Raw genomic sequence first — 23,138 nt, forward strand, 5'->3', positions numbered from 1 at the left:
CAGTTGGCTTACAATATTTAAATGAAAACAAAGGTTGGAGGCTACTTAAAACAATCCCATATTAATATATATTAATTCCATTTAAAAAAAAATGCAAACACACACACACAGTGTACATTACAATATACATCCACACAATAGTTCTATTTAGTTGTTATGGCCGACATGGAATAAAAAAATAAGTTTGCTTTAGGCTTCATTGGAGGATGGAATACCTCTCCAAACAGGTTATTGTAGACCTCCCCAATGTCACCTCAAATACATTACTGATTCATAATTGCAATATTTTCCAGAAATGTATGTGTGATCATGGTGGTTTTCTTTGGTATGGAGACGAGACACAGGAAGGCACACAAGACCACTTCTGCTCGAGGGATCGTGGGCCTAAGCAGGAAGTAATGGGAGGGCAGTGGGGGGCGGGGGCAGTCCCCCACCATGTGCATATACAATGCTCTCTTCACAGCAAACCAAATACGACCCCCTCCCCTGCTTTAACGCTGTCTGTAGGATCATGGAGCAGAAGAAATGACTGAGATGGTTATGAACTGACTGAGGCTGCAAAAACATAGCTTGCTGTGTACTTAATGGTTTAGGTTTCTTACAAGGGTAAAGGGTTGACATTTCAGTAGTTTCTGAGGTACAGTAGTTATAATTGTGGAGTCCGATTAAAAAAACAACACAATCTCTCCGGGGTTCACAGGCAACAGGTAGTGTTTACACAGATATGTTTTTTGTTTTATTCTGATAGGTTGAGATGCCTTCCATCTGAATTCTGTAGAAATTGAAAAACAGCAGTCATAGACATATTTCAGATATCAAACTCTTTTATTTAGGTTGGCACCAACCAAATTAAACATATGACCTACTTTATTTGCAATTGATTAAATAATGTCTGCTTGAACAATATGAATAAAACATTTGTACATTACTATACTAAAGTGATGTATAAATATTCCTTTGCATGTTCAAACTGACTGACACATATGAACGTCGTTTTTTACAATGCTACACAACATATCACTTTCTTTCCAGAAATAAAAATTGCACCACAGCACTGTTTCGGGGCAGCGTCATGATTTGTGACTGCATTGCCTTTTTTGAAACGCCAGCGATGGCCCAGATGGCGCTATTGAGCATATATTTTGTTTCAGGCCGTTTCCCTCCATGGTTTCTCCTCTCCCTCTCCCCGACTAACTTAGCGTTTGGCTCAGTTGATTATACAGTCCCATATTCTCCCTCCATTAGGGCATCTCTCTGCCTTTGGACTGAAGATTACACCAAAACCCAAGAGAGAAAAGTTTAACTTTCGTAGGGTAAGATGGACATGAAAAAGAGGATCCACTTGGAGCTAAGAAACAGGACACCGTCTGATGTAAGTCGTGCTTTTTAAAAAACCAAACCTTAGTTTTATCGCTAGCGAGCTAGCCTGCTACTTTTTCGCTTTCTAAGTGACCTGTGTAGCTAACGTAATGGTGACCACATGGGCTTTAGGTTGTGTTTTCTTATATATTAGTAGGGCGGAAAATACTTGTAACGAGCTGATCGCATTATACTGCCTTGGATTGGGCGTGAATGGGCAACAAGACGAGAAAAGCTTTATTGAATCGTTACTTTGAAAGCCGATTCTTTGGCTTGCTGGCATTATTGCAGTGTTTTAACCGTTTCGCAGCCTCCTTGGTCGGTGGTGCACACACGGTTCAATTCAACGTTGTGGCACATTTTTTAAACTTCTATTCATGGCAGTATTTCAGGATGATTGCTCCTCCGCGGCGTGTTGGGCATTCACAGAGGGTTTATTTTATATAGACCTTGGAAGCCATGTTTGTGGCTAGCATAACTGCTAAAAATGGGGCGCATTTATTACAATGCACTTTAAACTCCTCAGCGTACAACCAAATATGAGATCTTTCGGCATGCATCGCGATCTATTCCCGATCACGAGTTGGGTATTTTTCTTTGGAGTCATTTACAAGACCTAGATTCAGCTACGCCAACAAAAAACTGTCACATCGTCCACGAATCATCCACCAATTAGTTGCACGGGCACTTCAACCTTTAGGACAATGTTTCCGCGCACGATACAGTTACAACTGTAAACAGTCGTAGTGTAATAAGAGTTATTTGGTAAAATATCTGGCGTGCCTCGATCAACACAAGTCGCGGAGGGAGAATTTCGTTAAATATGTAGTCATCACCTTTGGCCACAGCACATGTCAGCCGTGGCTCATTCCAACAGCTGTGAATGTGGCATTCATAAACATATCGATCTGTCTTATAGCTGATCGTAAAGTGTGAACGATCAGACGATTGTTGAACAGTTCGCATCATTCGGACAGTGGATAGGCTGTGTTTTGTTCCCGCCATATTACCCCCCCGTTTGCTTCAATGGTCAAAAGAAACCAAATACACCCCCTGTACAGCTGAAATCACACTACGTTGCGAGTCTTATCTTTTCGCGTATCTTCGACCAGAACTTAACTTTGCATTGTTGTGTCGTTTAGGAGGAGTCCGTGTTTTGGCTTGTTGTGGCTCAAAAAAGAACCAGCCTCCTAGAATGACACGAGACCCGTGCTCAGCGCTCGATGCGTGGGCACACTAAACTCGACGTTCCGCATAACGCTGCTCCGCATGCACAAAATAATACAACTTATCATCGCAAATACAATTCAAGCGATGTGTAATTTACGGTCTAAACTGTCCGGAAACAGCCCTTTTCTCCGTGTCAAGTGTTCAGAGAACTGCATACTGTGTCTCAGGAATCGCCATGTTGTCATTCTGTCGTCTTTGAAGCTCTGGAGAAAGGAACTCTCTCCATCTTTGTTTTTCACTAAATTTCCGTTCCGAACGTTTCCTCCGCCATTCGAACTGGAGCGATGATACAATGTTAAGAAATTATAGTCTTATCGGTCGTTCGGTCGACGTCAAGGCACTCCACTTCCCCAATAAAAGTGATTTTTGCGAATTAAAAAAAACAACAACGGTTTACTGGGCTATTTTCGCCCTCCTGTCTCCTCGGCTGGTGTTGGGCGGCTAATGGCGGGCACACAAAGCACTGAACACACTACAGCACGCAGCGTTTAAAAGGGCATCAATGGCTAGCTAGCATGATGTTAGCCAGCCTGCTAGCACAAACCACTGCGTTTGTCATTAATGACTCCATCAGCAGGCCAGAGGAACGCACTGCTCTAGATTCATGTATACGTCGTCGCGCGACCGTGTCTCTCAACCAAAATCGACGTGTTTATAACTAAAAAGGTGTCGACGTCGCGTGGACACTTGTTCGGTTGTGTAAACACGACGTTTTTGTTGTGGAGCTGACAGGGCAACGCGACATTGTGTATATTTTTTATTATCCCTCGTTGAAGCTGATTCAAAGACCCCCCGAGCGATGAATTCACGTTTGGATGGATAATACAATAAAACAAACACTTGTTGTCATTATTGGTTCCGCTCTTTATTTTTTAATGTTGTGTCTGTGTCAGAGCCAGGTCTTTGACGTTTGACAACTTTTTGGCCATAATTGTTGTCGAACAGAACAGTGAGTTGCGCAACCGCACAGTAACTGATGGAGTGTTATCATAATGAACTCCCAAATATGAAATATGTTTTATGCTCTGACATTTATTCAAAAAATCTAATAATAATTGCACACTGTGGTGAAGCAACGACCACCCCCATATTGTGTTCTAGGCCAGCGGTTCTCAAACTTAAATTTCAATGACCCCCATATCTCTTGAGAGTGTACACATTTTGGTTCCATTTGTTCCAGACCTGTAAGGGTCCCTTGCAAATGCTACATTTGTTAATTGGATACATTTATTTGAAGTCAAAAGGGTGTAATCCTATCCTATATTAAAATGGCCTAGAAGGGTGGACAGTGGAGGTCACAACAAATGTAACATCCTGACTTATGAGGCGCACCATTGCACCGATCTGCACCAACTTGGCACAAACGTTGTCCAGGGGACTGCCATCAGTATAGCCACACCAGGGAGGGCCCTCGTCAGGGGTCCCTGGGTGCCACAGGTATACCGGTGCTCAGATCTGCACCAAACTTGGCACAAACACTGTTCAGTGGTCTGTTATCAGAATAGTCAAATCAGGGGCCACGTAAGGGGCCACAGGCACACTGTTGCTCCAATCCTCGCCAAACTTGGCACAAACGCTGTTCATGGGTCTGGCATGAGAATAGTCACACAAAATTCACATAAGGGGTACTAAAACAGTGTTACAGCAGTGTTTAACACTTTAAATGGCCATAACCCGGTGACCATTGCACTGATCAACCCAATATAGGGCTGGATTTTATCTAGTGTTATTAAAAATGTAAGCATGCTTGTGTAATATTGCAAACCATTTAGTTTTATTATTGTAGTTTCATGATGATTACTCGGGTTAAGATAATAACCACCAATGTTTGTGTTTTTCATGTGGTAATTCATGTTTTATTCTCCAGGTACGAGAACTTGTTCTTGACAACTGTCGGTCAAATGAAGGAAAAATCGAAGGACTCACAGCTGAATTTATCAACCTGGAGTTCCTCAGTTTGATAAATGTTGGTTTAATCTCAGTCTCCAACTTGCCTAAACTAGGAAAACTCAAAAAGGTAAAGGCACTGGTGCACCTCTTTCTTATATGTACACTTAAAGTGCAATTATTCACAGTGAAGGGTTGGGTAAAAAGGAAATTCAGGTTAAGAGCAGGCAACCGTAGGATAATTATTACTAATTTTCCTCTTGCATGGTTTCAGCTGGAGCTGAGTGACAACAGAATCAGCGGTGGCCTCGACGTTTTAGCAGAGAAACTCCCACTCCTTACACATCTAAACCTGAGCGGCAACAAACTGAAAGACATCAGCACATTGGAACCATTGGTATGTGGTGTGGTCATTTATAAGTCTGTTTTTGAATGACTGCCCTGGACATACAGAATATGTTAATTATATACGTGTTAAATTCTCACATGTGAAATTTGGTTTGCATGCGATGCATAATACACAGTACAAGCTCACAATAATAATAGACTTGTATGAGACACCTTAAATTGAATTATATAAAGTGCAGCAAATGACCATGGTGGAGGGTATCACGTATCAGACATGACATGACAAAGACATGAGTCTGTAGTTTCCTGTAACTACCCTCTGAAGGGAATGGCTCAAATTCTCCCCACAAGGTTATGTCTGCTTTATGCAAAACATAGATAACTGGATATGCATATATGCATAAACAAACATTATGCTTGTAGAAATCACTACATTTTTGTTTATAGCTGCTGCTAATATCCTGGGCACTTGCCTTACACAAGTTAACTACACTAGACCATACCCGGTCGGCGCAGCGCATCCGTGGGGGGATATGCGCACATGATCTGGCAACCCGGGAGGCAGTTTGTCCCATAGCTGGGCAGCCGCAGCTATGGGACGACATTCTTTGACACAAAAACGCTAATAAGAAGATGGGATTTGAGTAAATTGAAAAACGGGCTTCACAGTTGCGTTCAGATTGTAATGGTCAATGGCTGTGTGCAAAATCAGAGCAATTGGTCCAGCCAGTGAGGAGAACCGGGTATCTTCACTCACGTACCACTACACTCACGTACCACTACAGAGGTTACTAGAATTATAGTAGGATTATAGTAGGATGAACCCTAGCTTGCCGATTGTGGGAAATTCTTGTTTTGCTCGCAGCTTGTAGACATACTATTTTCGCCAAAGAGAATTGTATAAAGGGAAATAAGGAGGCTTCAGTTCCTAGATCATCAGCATTGCAGCTGCTAGTAATGACGAGTATAGTGGTGTTAAACATAGTGCTTAGTGCTTACACATTGTTTTTGTTATCCTACAATGACCATTTCTTGGGTAAAGCATGAGTAGCAGAGGAACAAAGTGGAGCCAATCATTTCTCACCCACCAGTGCCTTTGCACTAAAATAAGCAGAAAACGCTGTAAAACAATAGTATCACACACACAAATGGCCGGAAAACTTTGCCAATAGTATAGATTTATAGATACGTGCACAATATCCACACATGCACATTGAAATCATGGCCAATGTTCACAGCTCTTAGAGCCTACACACACACACACACACACACACACACACACACACACACACACACACACACACACACACACACTTTGCTGTATTTGCTTACAGATAAACACAATTTCAATACCCAGCATTCAATGCACACATCTGTATAGCTTTATCAGGACACAGCCACCATGTATCACACAATGCCTCTTGACGTACAGAAAAAGCTGGACAACCTGAAGAGCCTGGATCTGTTCAACTGTGAAGTGACGAACCTGAACGACTACAGAGAGAGTGTTTTCAAACTGCTGCCACAGCTCACCTACCTGGACGGCTATGACATGGAGGACCGAGAAGCCTCCGACTCAGACGGAGAGGTAGACGGAGACGGAGTGGATGACGACGATGACGAAGGTTAGAAAGAGAGCAGGTTATAATCCGGTCAGACCCCTGGCTGAAAAGGAAGCCATGTCCACATGCACAGACAGACAAATGTATGTTAATGTTATCTACAAGCGCACAAGAGCTTGTGGATCAACTTTTTTCCGGGACGATTTTTTTGTGCAGAGTGAAAACAGAAGGGGGCTTAATATAGAGCCCTTGGGGACTCCGGTCAACAATTACTGTATAGGGTTTAAGTGGTTAAAAATGTAGGTTATTGAATTTGCCATATTAATAAAGGTTGCTGGGATATTAGTCTTTGTGTACAGTTGAATAGACAGATCATTAGTTTATACACTAATGCTCTGCTATAATATCTATGATTGCATACAGTAATAAAATACACATCAGACCAGGCTTGTTAACACATCAAGTGCCAGAGGTTTTTTAAAATAGGGTACATCCAGCGCCAGCGTTTCTCACCGTTTACGCCGATCGTTTTAGAGCTGTAGAAGCCTCCACGAGGACCCGGATGTAAACAAAAGGTGTCTGGGCGATGGTCGAGGGTCCCGTCTAACGACTGGAACAATAATATTTAATATTAGATTTAAAAAATAATAATTTAGAAAACACGTAGATTTACGGTTTTGGCACTCGCCGGGTGTATTTGACTCAATCAATAAACCTATGTGCAGAGGTCTAAAAAATACACAATGCCTGGTGAGATACCAACTCTGGTAGGCAATAAAACAATGAAATCAGTTCAAATCAGTTTTGTTTTTTAAAGTGAGTGTTACTACTGTTACTCCCCAGGCTCTCCCAGGTTCAAAGCAATAACAGCTTGTATAGCCAGATTAAAAACAAATGATGAAAATGTGAAAGGCACAAGTTACTAACCTGTGTGGGTGGGATTTAAAAAATCACCCAAGGGCTCTACACAAATACACACATTTTTTGGTCGGTGTCCAAAACTCACATATAGGGGGCGGCTACACCGCCCCAAAAATGTAACAAAATAAACACAAAAACAGCCAAACAAACATTCACTCTGTCCTTATATGGAACATACCTGTACACTTGTATTTTCACCAGTGATGTGGTTTCAAGGTTGCTTCTGTTGTTTTGCAGAGGGAGAGGAGGAGGAGGATGAGGATGGAGAGGAGGAGGACTTCGATGAGGATGATGACGATGACGATGAAGAGGAGGTAGAAGGAGAAGAGGATGACGAGGAGGTCAGCGGAGAGGAGGAGGTGAAAGCTTGCTGTTGAGTGGTTGATTTACATAAAAGCTTCCTACCGGGATTTCGGATGATGTAACAGGTTTTGTCTTCATTTTCTTTTAACCAAGGAGGGAGACTTTGGTCGGGACGGAGTTGTTGACAACGACGACGACGATGACGACGATGATGATGATGATGATGATGAGGAAGATGGTATGTATTAATTGTCGGTTTTCAGACTTTTAATCGGTGAGGCTATAGGCACTCCAATAGACACCAGTTTTGGTTTTGAGTACACGAATGTGTGATTTCATCTTGTAGGTGAGGAGATGAAGCTAGGGAGGATCTTACCTGTGATCATAATGGTAATTCTTAGACATCGTATCGCAAAACCTCTCTTATGTACCCAACAGAGTCTCCGGATTCCCACAAATCCTAACTCACCCAGTGCACAAACCCACAAAAATGGATATTTATTTTTTGTTAGGACTTTTGGTTGGTTTAATTCAGTTCAAGTGTCATAAAGGGAATTTGTTTTTTTTTCGTTGAATTGAGAGCTTGTCGATCAGCTTTTTTCAGCGAAAGCTTTCCCCACAATAACAGAAAACTAAATTGGTCAGCTGCAAAATACACTAGTATTGAGCCCTGAGGGACTCCGATTTCCCATATGGGGTTTAAGTGGTTATGGGTGGGCGGGCGGGCGGACCTCTGACGTCACGCTCATGTCACCACGACTCAGCCTATAAGGAGTTCCCAATGCAGCTATGCCCAAATATGGAGTGTGTTGTCTAACGTCAAAGATCTCCATATGGGCATAAAAGGGACAAGGACAGACAGATACAGAGATATCCATATATGGGCATATTGGCGTGCCCATATATGGGCATATACTGGTATACGTTTGGTGTTCGAAATTTTACAGCAAGCTTCCAAGTAATATTTCCAGAATAAAATGATCCCTGTAGTGAAAATGCTTGAAATCAAAGTACTGGGATAGCGTGTTGATGTTGACAAAGAGAAAAAGAAAATGTCGAGTGAGAGAGTGTTCTAACGGTCGTCGTGGTCGAGCGAGCATTGGTTTCAACAAGAGAGCGAGTGTGTGACAGGCCTGTATCCTACCTACCTGTAACCAAAACTGTTCAGTGACAAAAATGCATCAAAGCAATGTTCACAATAGGCTCTGAGAAAGGTGAAACTTACACAATGTGTTGCATGAAGAAGATGTAGGCCTAAGTTAAAGCTCTGTTTATAGGGTGAGGGAGAGAAAAGAGAAAAGAGAAAGGCAGGCACACTGAATGAAGGGATTGCGTCAGTGCACACACAGCTGTCTTAATTGTATGATTTAATGTGGCTGTTTTAAAAAAAAGAGTGATGTTGACATTTTAAGATGTCGTCTTGGACATGAGATTTTAGGCTAGAAACAGAACTAACTGCCAACTCCACCTGTTAACCCCCACGTCCCTGTGATAATGAATGATTGAGAGGGAGAAAAAAAGAATGAGAAAACCGCTCGCTTATCCTCTGTTCTTTCGATGGATTAAAGTCACCTCTCGCTTGAGTATAAAATACTATACTGTTAAACAAATGAAAACGGTTGCTTATCATGCAATACAAGAACCTTTGCTCTCAAGGTGAGCATGTGAAAACGGTCTCTGCTATTGCCATTCCAGCAAGTTATGCAAATTATTTTGCTGGAAAAAATCTGTCGCTTTAGTGAAAAAACACAGCTATATAGAACTATAGGTTACGAACGCAACCCCGGTTATTTGAGTAATACGAGCAAGATGTCTCACTTATGGGAGAGCACCCCCTGGCGTGATCACAGAAACATTTATACACTTCCAGGCAATTTATTGGCTGGACCTGGAGTCGACCTGACATCGTACGGACCACATGAGCAGGTGGGCTCCGCCCCTTTTCTCAAAAAGCTACTGCTCTGGTCTATACTTGCCATTCAAGATAAGCAATGTCCCTTCGCGGTGAGCATGCAAGAAGGCTGTTCTGGCGAGACATCTCGCTCGTGTTACTCAAATAACCGGGGTTACGTTTGTAACCTATAGTTATCTAACTATATAAATGGCGAGCAACTTCCGCACCCCCGGTGGTGACACCCCACAGCTCTGTTATCGAATAAACAACGCACCGCCAGACCACATGTCGCCTACTGACTCGCCACGCCGGCCGCGCTGAATTTACGCCTCGCGTAGGGGACATCTCACTGCTCACTACACCGTTTCCACCGCGCAACATAATTAATTCTACTCACCAAATGTCGGACAAAACGGAAGGGGAGCCAGCTTCGTACCGTTTACCGTGCGCACGACCTCATCACCACAACAGCTGCCAGCCGCTGCGGGGGTTTTTTCCTTTTTTTCAAAACTTTTTTTTTGGTCACCATTTTCTCCAGGCACCATTTCTGGTGTAACGTGCGCCAGCATGCGCTGCGTTGCCAGGTTTGCACAGCCTGCGCCAGAAATCTCTACTGCCCACTCTGTGCTGCAGCTACACGGACAAACAGACAGGGACACGGAGGGACCTACAACATGTCTGGACATGTCTGTGTAAGCGAGAACTATACTTCGCCAGTACAACGCTGTGTAACCGAGAGCACGTGCGCACGACCAAATCACAACAACACCAGGCGGCCGCCATCTTGCAGAAAGGGCTGCCATTCGCCAGCTTTCAGAAAAACAAGCAACCACCTTCATATTTTTTTTTTTTTTTTTTTTTTTTTATTCCTTTTGGAAATTTTCATCCCACGATTTCCGCGCGGACCACCAGGGGGTCCGCGGACCCCCTGGTGGTCCGCGAAACATACAAAACTATAATTTCTTCTACTTATTTTTCATCATTTTGTAACTTTTACATTACACTTTCTTACAATTTTTTTTTTTTTTTTCCCTTTTTGCAAATGTTACTTACACAATTTCTCTACCCCCATATACACACGCCCACGCGGGCCCAATAATCCCCATCTATACTGCCCACTCTGTGCTGCAGCTACACGGATACAGACACAGGGACACGGAGGGACCAACAAACGCAAAGCCCCGTGCGCGGCTGGCGTTGAGGGGGGCGTAGCCCCCCGAAACTCTAGTCTATCATAATACTCACTCAATGTCTCGCTTATAGGAGATGTCATAAACTCCCGCATTGCAGATCTATCTCGAAATTCCCAATCAGTCAGCCTATGGGGTTTAACCCCTGCCTGGAACTGGAGGACTGCATGCACCAAAGGCAGTGCAGTCACATACAGTCTGTAGAACCTGGCGAAGGTCAAAGGTGAAGACCAAGTCGCCGCAGCACAGACATCCTGGATAGAGATCCCTTTGAAAAGAGCCATGGATGCAGACAGAGTGTGTCCGCAGGCCCTCCGGGGTTGCAGTCCCTGACTAGAGTAGGATAATTGTATGGACTCCACTATCCAGTAAAAGAGCCTCTGCTTTGTCACGGGCTTACCAGTAAACCGTTAACCAGCATTCGTCTGGTCACCCGTGCGCTCCGGATCCCCCGTAGATGGAGACGGGTCTCACTAGTTGCTCCTCCTGGGGCCAGGAGCCTTAGGCCATCCTGTGGCGCGCCAGCCGTGGTCGAGGCGACTGGCGTCGCTGGTTGGGGAATGAGGGCTGCGGAGGGTAGAAACATATCAACCTCTCCCTCGCTGTCCGTATAAGACAGGCTGGAACCCGACCCGTAGTGTAGGGCCACCTGGTCGTCCTCAGCTACTGGGGGGAAGTGCCCCTCGACAGCGGCGGCTGCCTCCAGGAGCAGTTCCATACCTGGGAGTGGGATGTTGTCATCCACCTCCTCTGCCCAGCTGCGCGTTGATGAGGTGAAGCAGTCGTCGTAGTCCTGCACGGACATTGCGAGGGAATCTTCATCCTCTCTTTCAATCGCGGTAGATATGGCCAGCATCAGGTCATCTCTCGGTGTGAAGCGTTGCTTCCTGCCCTTGAGATGTACAGGTCCTAGGTAGAAAACGCACATGGTGTGGCCGTCGTGACCCGACATCTTGCTATTGCTCCGCATGCAGAATGTTTGCGGGTGGAGTGGAAGTCTGCGCGACCTCCTGCTCCTCTTCACCTCTGCGGTGGCCATACCGGGGTGAATACAGCGTTCGAAGCATGGGAAAAGGAAGACTTGTGCAATCCTTACAACTCTTTAGCAAAACATATTTCCTCGGCTGGGGAATAACTGAAGGTTTTTATCCCGCGAGTCGAACCGCACGGTCCAGACGTGCCGAAAAAGGTAAAAATATATTTGTCCAACAAGCCTTCTGTAGCGTTCAGTGATCCAAGTTATGCGCTTGTCCTAGACCTAGTTGACCGTTTAAGCCACACAAAAAGCTGACATACGGAGAGTAAATGCTCTAGATGTTATATCACCGATATGTACAGACCAGAGCATTAGCTTTTTGAGAAAAGGGGCAGAGCCCACCTGCTCATGTGGTCCTTACGACGTCAGGTCCAGCCAATAAATTGCATGGAAGTGTATAAAATATGCTTCTGTGACCATAATCGAGACATTAAGTGAGTATTATGATAAATACCTTCACAACATCTGGGAAAATGTGCAGGTCTTCTGATGCCATACAGTATTTCCTAATATTGTGTCACACAGTGATTTTAAAGGTTAATCCGTAATTGGCGGTGGACTATGTTATGTAGGGTTATTATATGAGTTAAAGGTGGTGTAAGTGATATGTTTTGGTTAAAACAAGAAGTTAATCATTGCTATAGAGTGTTTGTTCAATAACAGGGGTCTCCCCGTCTCTAGCTCTTAAATAAACAGAAAATACATTTTCAGCTGGGTTACCAAATCCAGCCAATCAGAATAACCCATTTTCAGCTGCACTTTTATAGTGTTACAGTTCTAGTTGTGTCTGCTCATTTCTTTGTGTCATCACTTCCAATTTCACTTGTTTATCCCGTATCCTGTATGAGTTCTCTCTCCTGATTGGATAAAATAGGTATCCTGAATTGAAAATGCATTTACTAAAGAGCTGGAGAACGAGGACCCCCCCCCCCCCCCAATAACAAGAATATATCACTTACTGCACCTTTAACCATCAGCAAAATAGAAATGTATTGCATTAGGATTCCTATGTAGTATGGAAATCGATTTGAGTAATTTCCAGGTCTGAATAAATATGGAAAACATAGGATGTATAAGCTTTATTTAACAGTGGAACGTAGGAGTCTATGGAAAAATATTTTGTTTCCAGGCTGTTGTGCCTATTCTGTTTTCTAAAATACAAATTTTTGATCTCTTACGCAGAGCTGCCTGTACGTCACAGCCTGCAAAATGGCTCTCCACAAATGCCTTATAACTGTACCGAATCCAGACATCCGCAACTAAATTAGTTTATAAGAAAATGTGTCATCATCTTTGAATTGCATATATACATAGCATCGCAAATAACCAAATATTAAGCTTGTCTGATTTTTTTTTGGTTATGTAGTGATTTATTGAATTTAAAAAAAAGACACCAACGTATCTACACATTTATACATAGCATATCACATAGCCAATGAAGCAAAGTCAATGGACTTTGGTTCTCTTTTCTAGTTCCCTGGAGAACTGTACATAAACATGCCTTCTGTTACTGCAGGGGTTGAAGGAAGACGTTATTTAAATTTACATGACAATAATGGAATAATTGTCTGTGTTTGGTATTAACTGATTTGTTAGGAGCTACAGTACCTAGCAAAAATCTAATGGCAATTATTCGGTAACATAATAGCATAGTCAGAATGTAACACAGATGTGAACAGCTGGATTTTTAAATCGTTACTCTGAAAAATCGCAGAGAAGTCACATAGAAATTTGAGTCTGAAAAAGTATGGAATTTTGAAATGGAAAATGTGTAAGAACCCTGCATCATATGTCCGTCTATGCATTGCCATTGGTTTATTTGTGGTGATTCAGTAGGCTCACCCCTCGGGTCAGGGTTCCACTACTTCCTGTATCACATCATGAAGGGACCATCGTCCTGGCCAATAAACGTTTGGACCTCATTGCATAATTCCCACCACAGGCATATAAAAACATCTTTGAGTCTAAGTGAACCACTCGTGAACCACAGAGTCATCTGCATTAGCAATAGAGATTTTAAATATTTAGCAATCAATCATTATTGAGCTACTTTCCACTCTCCTAAATCCTGTAGCTCCCAATGTCCTCTCCCAGTGTCTCTCTGTTTCCCCTGCTTGTGGCATTTTTGATGTTGACACTCCCAAGGTTTCAAAAAGTTAAAAATGCTGTTCCTATTATTTTACGCCAGGAAAAATATTTGTGCCGCCATTATGGTGTGGATTTGTTTGGCACAAATTGAGTTTTTAACGGCATAAACCAGCACAATTGTTGCAACCATTTGACTTTTTTTTTTCATTTGACAATGCCTAAGTCCAGAGATTATTTTTTGTCTGGTTTTAGATGAGTGTGATGTTATATTTATTCATGTTATTTTTAATAGATATTTGGATGTGTCCTGGTCTCTGGATGCTTCCCTTGCTGATATATAATGGTTATTGCTACTTTTTAGAATGATTCTATACGTGTTATTAAAGGGGGTCTTACTTTCCTCCAGAAGCAGAAGCCGGAAAAGGAGAGAAGAGAAAGCGAGATCCAGAAGACGAAGACGAGGATGATGATGACGAGGATGACGATTAAGAGCGAGATGAAAAGGAGAGCCTACAGAGTTACCGACCCCTTACCTCCCCACTTCCCAAACAACCTCCACCTCAAACACCCACCTTCCTCCTCCAGTTCACACCAACTGCCCTCTCTTCTCCACGTTTCTCCCCCAGCTCTGAGCTCCTTTTGTGGAGCAAAACTGTACCGGACGGGTGGGCAGAGTGGAGCTGTCCCCCCCCACACACATACACCTTTTCCTATGGACCCGAGAGCCAAACCTCCTACTCATCGATTTCCCCCTCACCTCACCCAACCCAAAGCCCCAAGGTTCTCAGGCAGCCCTCCACTCAGCATTCCACAATTTCACTGTCAATCCCCCTTTATGTATTCCTTTATGTATTCCCGCGTGAGGACTTTGGGACTGGTATCTAGTTTTTGGGTCTGTGCTTTTAATATTTTGTTGGATGAATTTGAATTTTTGTCGTTGGGTTTATTATTTCTCTTATTTTGTGTCTTTGTTTTTTGTTCTTTTTCTCCTTCAGTTCCTTGTTTTTTTCCCCCCAATAAAATTATTGCTATAGCAACAGTGCAACAAGCGAGCCAGGATTTTTCAAGTTGGCCGCCTGTTGCACGAATCAAGGTTGTAGCTACATTTTTACTTTCTGTATGACAAGAAAACAACTTTGTAAATAAAAAGTTAACATTTTGAGGTTTTTCCCCCTCTCTTGCTCTCTTACTCTTCCTGCTTGCTGTGCTTCTGTTGTGTCACAGTGTCAGTAGGAAGACATTAAGTGGTGGCCATATTGGCTGTATTGCCCAGATCCACCCTGCATGTGCTGACTGCTGGTGGAAACTGGACATGAGACTGCAATAGTCTTGTCATTCTTGTCTCGGGCAGCCCAAGTAAAAGAACACCAGCATTCTCCCTCTTAACTACTTGTGTAACCAATTTATATTGCCATCACCATATTAAGCTTTTATTTATATATGTATATGTATGTGTGTATATATATATGTATATGTGAAGCCCTGTTCTAATGTTTGTACATTCTACTCCTGAAATGTTAACTTCAGGGTAGTGTAAGCATGTGAGTAGCCCGCCTTCTGCATCAATTAAGCGACCATGGTCTAATTTAGGTGCAGCAATATTTCGCTCTTATTGTACAAGAGAATAATGTAAGCCGGTTATTGCTAATTTCTGCATTTAAAAAAAAACTTGTTTTAAGATGGCACCAAAGGTGTATGTTCTCTAGGTTGCAGCCTGGCCATCTTTGAATTCTAAACCAAACAGGTCAGGCAAGCTACCTTCAACAGCGAGGGAAAATGTGGGCCTTCCACATGTTGCAGCCTGAGTGGTGTGTTGGGGGAGGGGCACCTTCTGTAAAAGTCAACAGTCACAACCAACCCAACCAGAAAGAGCCAGCAGCAAGACTTGAGAATTTAAGCATTGCTGTTTTCTGACACGTAGAATGGTTTCTCTTCTTGACATTTAGTCAAATGCTAAATCTAAACGGTCATGTGTGATGAGTACTGTTAATAGCAGTCGTATGATTGCTATGCTTTTCATTTACTGGTAATTAGTATTTCGACACATTTATACCCCATGGGCTGGTGAGGATGGTGTTCTGTCCAGACAGAAACATCACTATAAAACAGGCAAATTAGGTTTTTAGCAATTATTTTATTTTATATGATGAATAAATCTTTGCATATTTTAAGAAACAATATTAAAAGGAAAGGGTAAATTTTCATTGTATATATATATATATTTTACTTTTGCATACATCAATATCTTCAAAGACATCACAATAACAGTCAAAAATAACAAAATGCAGTGAAGTTAGGCACAGTGAGACTGATGTCATTTCCTGGCAGCAGTTACTAAAATGGCAAGTGTTTGCAACTGAAAGCGAACATGTGAATCTGCAACTAACATTATTGCTCTAGTAAAACGAAGACACCAACCATGTGTTTGCATTTTGCCACAAAAGGGTCTCTGGAATGGTATTTTGTCCCCTCAATTGGATTGTAGATACATCTTCAAGAGGGCTGATATTGGCTATGCCATGCGTTACAGAACTTAGTCTGAGACCATTATTCAGCAAAACGCAGGGGGGGGAAACCTGACATCCAAATTTTAGAGTGTGGATTTTGACTATGTTGCGCCATTGAAAACAATTTCTTCAGATGAACCTCATAAAACTGCAGTGACAAAATATGCTCACACCACAGACAGACACAGATTGCAGAATAGTGAGCAGCCAACGATTGCATTTGTTAAATATAGTCCTCCACATTATTAGTCTTCCCCACTGTGCTGTGTGCTCCCACCCCCACCTTTAACAGACCTGTTGTTATCAGTTTGCCTGTATGTAAATCCAATGGGCTGAGCAAGGCCTGTCGTTGTAGTTATAGTAGGTGTGGGAATGGTGAGAACAGGTTTCTAGACCACTGGTTCTTAAAGTGGGGACCAGGGAACTCCAGTGGTCCTTGAGGGGGTTCCAGGGGGTCCCGAGCAAAATGAGGAACAGTTTTAAACACTGAAGCCCTATTCTATTTTTCAGCTTTTGAAAATAGTTGATACAGGCTCACAACGCAACACATGAACTTGTAGAGCTTCTATTCTCAGCAAATAGGTAGAGTCAAATAAAAAATAGAAATGAAACTGGTTATCGCATTCTAGAGACAACCTTTATGACATGAACAATCAGCCAATCAACAGAGCTCCCTCCTGGCCACTGGCCAGCTCTGTAGCTATAGACAGACAGCAGTGCTGTGCATGAAGGAGATATATTGAGGCATGTCAGCCAATGGCAGTGTGTGGTTACAGTCCATGAGTAAGCCTGGTGTACTAGAACTGTCCTGCAAGGGTCACAGGGGTCACAGACAACATATTCTATAGAGCTGTGTGTGTGTGTGTGTGTGTGTGTGTGTGTGTGTGTGTGTGTGTGTGTGTGTGTGTGTGTGTGTGTGTGTGTGTGTGTGTGTGTGTGTGTGTGTGTGTGTGTGTGTGTGTGTGCGCGTGCGTGTGTGAGGGCTTGATAAAGATAAAGTATTGTTACACAGTGTATTATTGTGTGTGGTTGTATTGGTTAGTACTGCAGTATCAATCTCATGCCTGTTTGACAAGGTCATCTCATATTGGAAGGTAAAAATGTACGCTATATCTCCTGTATGTACGTACATTTATGATCCTCATATTCATATTCAACACATTTTAGTAGCATTAAGATGTGTAGCGTGTGCCAATGAATATATAACTTCATGTCATGAGCTATGGACATGGCTCAAATGAATTATGTAGTCATGAACTATGACCTCATGATGAATACAGACACATTGGAAATAGCATGATGCATTAGCATCATAATGGTACGACATGGTATATTATGATGCCTGCAGCTTTGCATCAAGCTATGCATGATGCATTGTCATACATCATACATGTGATCACCCTAAGTTTCATTCAAGCACCAGTCTATGTAGTATGTGGTAGGTGTTGTGGTCTCTTACAGTAACATTTATGCAAAATAGTCCATTTCATTTTCTCCCTGAATGAGAGGTACTGAAACACAGGGGGGAGTTCTTTGCCATTTTATTGCAAAAATGTGCGTTTAAAATCTGTAGCCTTGTTGCTTAATGCATTTCCAAACCAGCGGATTGAGACCCAAAAGTGGGTTGCAGGGTGTACTGACAAGGTCACAGGCAATCGACATCTTCACTAGAAGGACATGTGTCATTTAACTTTCTGGGTTATGTCTTTTATGGTAAATGCAATCATCAGGTCCCAGGTGTGAAACCATTTGAGAACCACTGCTACAGAATCTGCCAATTCAGATGGAGCACATTTGCTAACAGCAAATCTCTCAAGTCAAGTCAAAATGTACTTTAAGCACCAAACGCAATAAACATCCCATTAATGTACACTCAGAGAGTTCCTTTAGGAAAACATGGTCATTATTTGAAGATACTCTTTGTTAACCTACACAATAGTATGTATGGCTGTTGTTTTAAGAGATCACTCTTTAAGGTAAGCTGTTACAAATTGACAATACATTTATTGTGTGCCCATAGGTTATATTGATTCAAACACACAATGGCTTTAAACCTGTTCTTCACAGTGGCTGTAGAATATCATGACAAAAAATTTACATGCTGTTGGTTAACAGCAACATGCTGATTTTCTGAACAGAAATCACGTTTTCGGCTCCTGATTTTGATGTCAAAAGTTTCCATTTTATAACTTGCACAGTGAACATTTTCACTGCATAGTAGAATAAATTAAAAAAGAAATTAAAAAAGATAAAACAAAAAGAAATCTTCCATATTATGTGGCAACAGGTACAGAGATGGCTGTTGGGCACCAATTGTTCTCTAAAAAGAATTGAACTACCAGTTTTTTCCCCATTCATTCAAATGCAAAGGCAGCTCTATGGAACACTAGAGAGCTCTAGACTGTGGTATTGTTATTTCATTAAACCTGCTCAATCTTCTTTCAAGCCCACTCTCCCTCTCTCTCTAGCATACCCAAACACACACACCCACACATGCATGTGCGCACACGTGCGCACACACACACACACACACACACACACACACACACACGCGCGCGCGCGCACACACACACCATCGCATCATACAGTAGTTTAAATATGCAAGAAAATATAGATCAAGAAGCACAGAAAATATATTCAGTGTCGTCGTACAATCGCGAGTGATTGTCTGCTCCTATCGCTGACAGCTCCAAAATAACGGGCAGGCCACCGCGTCATTCACTTAGAAGGCAGGCACGTACATCAAATCTGTTTCCTCTCATCATTTAAAAAATAAAATACACAATACAGTAAAAGATTACAAGAAAATTGCATAGCTGTGAAGCGTACAAAAGAGACGTTTTAAGTTGAGCGGGAGAAGTGGGGAGATAACAGGTGAATAGATGGGCTACAATCTAAAATACATGACACACTGGTCATATGGAGGAAACAAGACTTGCGTAGTGTATGAGCGTGTATGTACATGAAGAAGAAAAACGTGCACACTCGGTGTAGTGTCGGTGAGACCGCAGTTCCCAAAACACAAACTAGAACTGAAGTGATATTGGCTTTGCAACACCTCCCTCTGTGACAGTGACAGAGGAGAAGAGAGGACTTGTCTATAGAGGTGATACTCCATCCAGAGAGGGAATGTAAAGAGGGGGGGGGGCTATTTTGTAGTGTGTTGATATAGATAGACTATACACTGTAAAGTCCTCAGTGTTAATTGAACTCTGAGAGTGTACGAATGGAACCAAAGGACCCGTAACGGTCCATTTGGTGTCATTCGTACACTCCACACAGTTAGTTCATTTTACAGTGCATGAAGGTGACATAGTGTTTTGGCCTGTCTCAGAGCGGGGCCTGCTGGGAGTTCCTCATGTTCTTGATCTCCAGCTCCATTTGCTTGATACGTACGTCCCTCTGGTTGAGAAGCTCCCGCAGCCGTCGGATGTCCTCCTGCTGCTTGTGGAACTTCAGTCGCAGCTGTGAGGGGCAGAACACATACACGCACATGCACACGCACGCGCACACACACACACACACACACACACACACACACACACACACACACACACACACACACACACACACACACACACACACACACACACACACACACACACACACACAGGTATTCATATTAGAATTGCGATTTGGAATATGCTCCAGATGGAAACGTAGGTAATTGAATGGAACTAATCCATTCCATCTCCATTTTAGCTTTGTTTGACATTGACATTGTTAACCAGTAAGTGTCCTACCCGACACTCAATGGAAGAGTAGGGAGACCACCTCCAACCACTGCAAATGTGCTTTTACAGTATATTGCATTAACCACTTCAACCCTATATACTATTGACCGGGCCCCCCAGGACTCTATCCTGAATCTCTTTGCTGAATATATAGCCAATCTACAAGCCCACAGCTTGTAGATTGGCTATTTTTGCCAAATGTTCACCTATTGTGACATGCCCAAAATAGGGACGCTACGGTTCAAGTGGCTAACATACTATAACATACAGACTGGTTAAAATAATGTAAAGTAAAAAAACGACTACAGGATACACATCTGCTGTTTCACCCGCCAAGTAAAACTCAACACCCGTCCCCGGTACCTCGTTCTCTGTCATGGTGGGAGTAGAGCAGAGAGACAGGTCCTGTCCATTGCTGACTGACGACCAACTGATGTCGTCCTTGCCCTCCGTTAGACTGCCGTCCTGTTCTCTGCTCTCTTTGGAACCTAGTTGGTCCTGAATGTATGCCAGCTGCAACAGGCCCGGCCTACTCTGTGACCGGCGGGTATCAAGCCCCTTGCTCAGTTCATGGTACGACTCCTCTACTTGACTGCCAGGCTTCAGGGACATTAGCACCGGACCTGGAGGTGAACAACAGAGCAGGAGGCAAGAACATTCAGTGGTCACATTGCAATGAGAGGTATACAGTCTTACTTTATTCCAGTGAGAAAATGCTATCACAAGAGAATGCACTTGACCTTCTTAAAAAAATATGTATTTGCGTTATTCAACTACCAAAGACTTTACCATTGCATAGACTCAGTCAGTACGCCGTAAAATACGGAGTGTTACTTTAACTCAGAGAACAAAATGGACCTGTAAGGTGTAGTTTGTTTTTTACTATGTAGATCAACAGTTTGCGTAGCTACACTGGATCTTAACCACTTAAAACGCTATATACTTTGTTGACCAGGGTCCCCCAGTAACTCATCACTGGAACCCTGCAGTCCAACCTCTACCACAATTTACGTACAGCTACACAGTCCCCACTCCCACAGTACAACATGTAAGGGACAATGAACAGCAAGACAGTCGTTACTGAGAAACAAACCCAGAGGGTGATGCATGTTTTTTTAGTTCTCAATAATGACCGACCTCGCTTGTCATTATTCCACTTCCAATAATTTGACACAAAATATAAGAGCAAAAGGGATTTTGTTTATTTTACCAAGGACTTCATTGATTCCAGTAAAGAAAATAGTCTGTTAGATTCTGCATCCATAGAAATGAACGGTCTTTTGTTCATAGCAGCGGGAAATAACACAACGCAAGCATTGACCAATCTGAATCGAGCATTCAACCAAGCCATATAATAATCAGCTACACAGTCCCTACTACCACAACAATATACATTGTTGCTGTCAGGTGGAAGCCATGTCCAAAATCGTTCCTTTTTTATTATTATACATATTATTTTAATTAAAATAGTGAAAATATCCGATCTACAAGGTCAGCTTGTACATCTGCTATTTTCACTACTTTTGTGTGACACTCTTGTATGATGAAATAGGTTATTAATTTACAAAAAAACAAACAAATTTGAAATATGGAGATATGAGGTTTCTGCCTGACAGCAATGACATGCAGTTACACACACTCTGACCTTTATCAATTCCACTGAGCCACTCCTCAGCTGTCAGGGCAGGCCGGTTACCTGCCGTCATGGGGTAAATATCCTCCTGGTAGGACTCCGACTGCCAACACACATACACACATACACACACACACACGCACACATAAAATACAGACTCAAGGATTAATAAAATACATTTTTATCACTTTGTTATTCCACAGTCCAATCTATTTTAAAGATGTTATTTGAGTTGTGTGAGGTACTGTAAGTGTGCCCTCACCCTGCGGGGCACAATCATGGATAAAGGCTCAATGAGGCTCTTGATTGTCACCAGTTTGTAGAACCTGAACACCTCACAGGTGCTCACGTCCAGACCCCTCTTTGGCATCACACCTGGAGAAGCAAACACGCAACACACACACACACACATAGCCACACTTTTAAGTTGATTTGCACAGTGAAAAAACTGATTTGCACAGTGGCAAAGTGAAAAAATGAAAATGTCAGCAGGTGACATAAAAAGTAAAGGATGTGGGGAATCATGAGTAAAAAAAAAAGTTAATTGTAATACTGGGATACACTATGCAGAAATGTGAATCCTCTAGAAATCATACTCCATAACTTTTACATCCCACATTGCCCCACAGCTACAGTAAATGGTACTCAATTTCTATTGCTCATAAAGGGAAATTTCCCAAGTGTAGATAAGTAATTCATAATGACAAGACAAGGGAGAGGTCTTTGCATTATCATCGCCTCTTCCTCGCCTCTTCCTCGCTGACAGCACAAAGAAAGATGTCTCTTTTTAAACTAAAGATCCCCAGTGACATTTTGTCTATGAAACCTGCTTACAATACCACAGAACTGCCTATTACTCCCTAACAATGGCTACTGCCAACATGTTAGCCTAAAGCCTGAAATGCGAGTATGTAATCACATCATAATTCAGATGGTGTTTGTTTGTGAGTGTGCCACTCCAGATAATGCATAGGAGGGCTTGTTTGGCTATTCAAATATGGCAGGCTCATTTGCACAGCAGGTTTGCTTACAAGGTGCATGTATTACACAAAAAGAGATAGTGAAAGAAAAAACGACTTTAGCACGAACGCTGGATGATGAAGCTGAATGAATAAAAAGTACAATGAGGGAAATATGTTTTAATTCGTACATTTATACAACATTTATATAATAATAATAATAATTATTATTATTTAATATTATCATTATTATTATTTTAGGTACGGGTGCCTAACTTTGATCAAACCTGGGGGAGGAAACATTTTGATTGGAGGTTTGCTCGATTTCTTAAGTGAACGTAATGTGTTTCTGTTTCTATCGCATACCTTGATTTTGTGTATCCATCCAGGACATAAACATTTGGAGTTAGTTTGCGCCAGACAGGGTTGAGCTGTAGGGGGTACGGGGGGGGTACGGCGTACCCTTAGTTCTGACACTGTGGGGGCT

The 23,138-nt window shown here is 42.4% G+C and overlaps 2 protein-coding genes across 5 annotated transcripts in view; one reads left to right on the forward strand and one right to left on the reverse strand.

The window, feature by feature from the left end:
• Positions 1-829: 829 nt before the first annotated feature.
• anp32b (acidic (leucine-rich) nuclear phosphoprotein 32 family, member B) lies at positions 830-14,851 on the forward strand. Of its 2 annotated transcripts, none has more exons than XM_084078284.1 (7): positions 830-1,372; positions 4,457-4,606; positions 4,751-4,873; positions 6,257-6,449; positions 7,545-7,666; positions 7,764-7,848; positions 14,225-14,851. In XM_084078284.1, the coding sequence occupies exons 1-7, from the start codon at positions 1,319-1,321 to the stop codon at positions 14,305-14,307; spliced, it is 810 nt and encodes a 269-aa protein (XP_083934410.1). In that variant the 5' UTR covers positions 830-1,318; the 3' UTR covers positions 14,308-14,851. The 2 variants fall into 2 exon arrangements, with proteins under 2 accessions (XP_083934410.1, XP_083934409.1); XM_084078283.1 differs by having other exon boundaries at positions 1,304-1,372; positions 14,228-14,851.
• A 3,458-nt stretch (positions 14,852-18,309) lies between these two features.
• coro2aa (coronin 2Aa) overlaps positions 18,310-23,138 on the reverse strand; it is a 53,230-nt gene continuing 48,401 nt past the window's right edge. For all 3 annotated transcript variants that reach the window (XM_084078258.1, XM_084078259.1, XM_084078257.1), the window contains 4 exons: positions 21,955-22,067; positions 21,705-21,795; positions 20,423-20,682; positions 18,310-19,790 (listed from right to left, as the gene is read on the reverse strand). In XM_084078258.1, coding sequence (XP_083934384.1) covers positions 19,656-19,790; positions 20,423-20,682; positions 21,705-21,795; positions 21,955-22,067 — 599 coding nt within the window. In that variant the 3' untranslated portion in view covers positions 18,310-19,655. The remainder of the gene's footprint in view (positions 19,791-20,422; positions 20,683-21,704; positions 21,796-21,954; positions 22,068-23,138) is intronic.

This window comes from Gymnoscopelus microlampas, assembly GCF_963454915.1.
Source record: "Gymnoscopelus microlampas genome assembly, chromosome: 2".
Taxonomy (NCBI): Eukaryota; Metazoa; Chordata; class Actinopteri; order Myctophiformes; family Myctophidae; genus Gymnoscopelus; species Gymnoscopelus microlampas.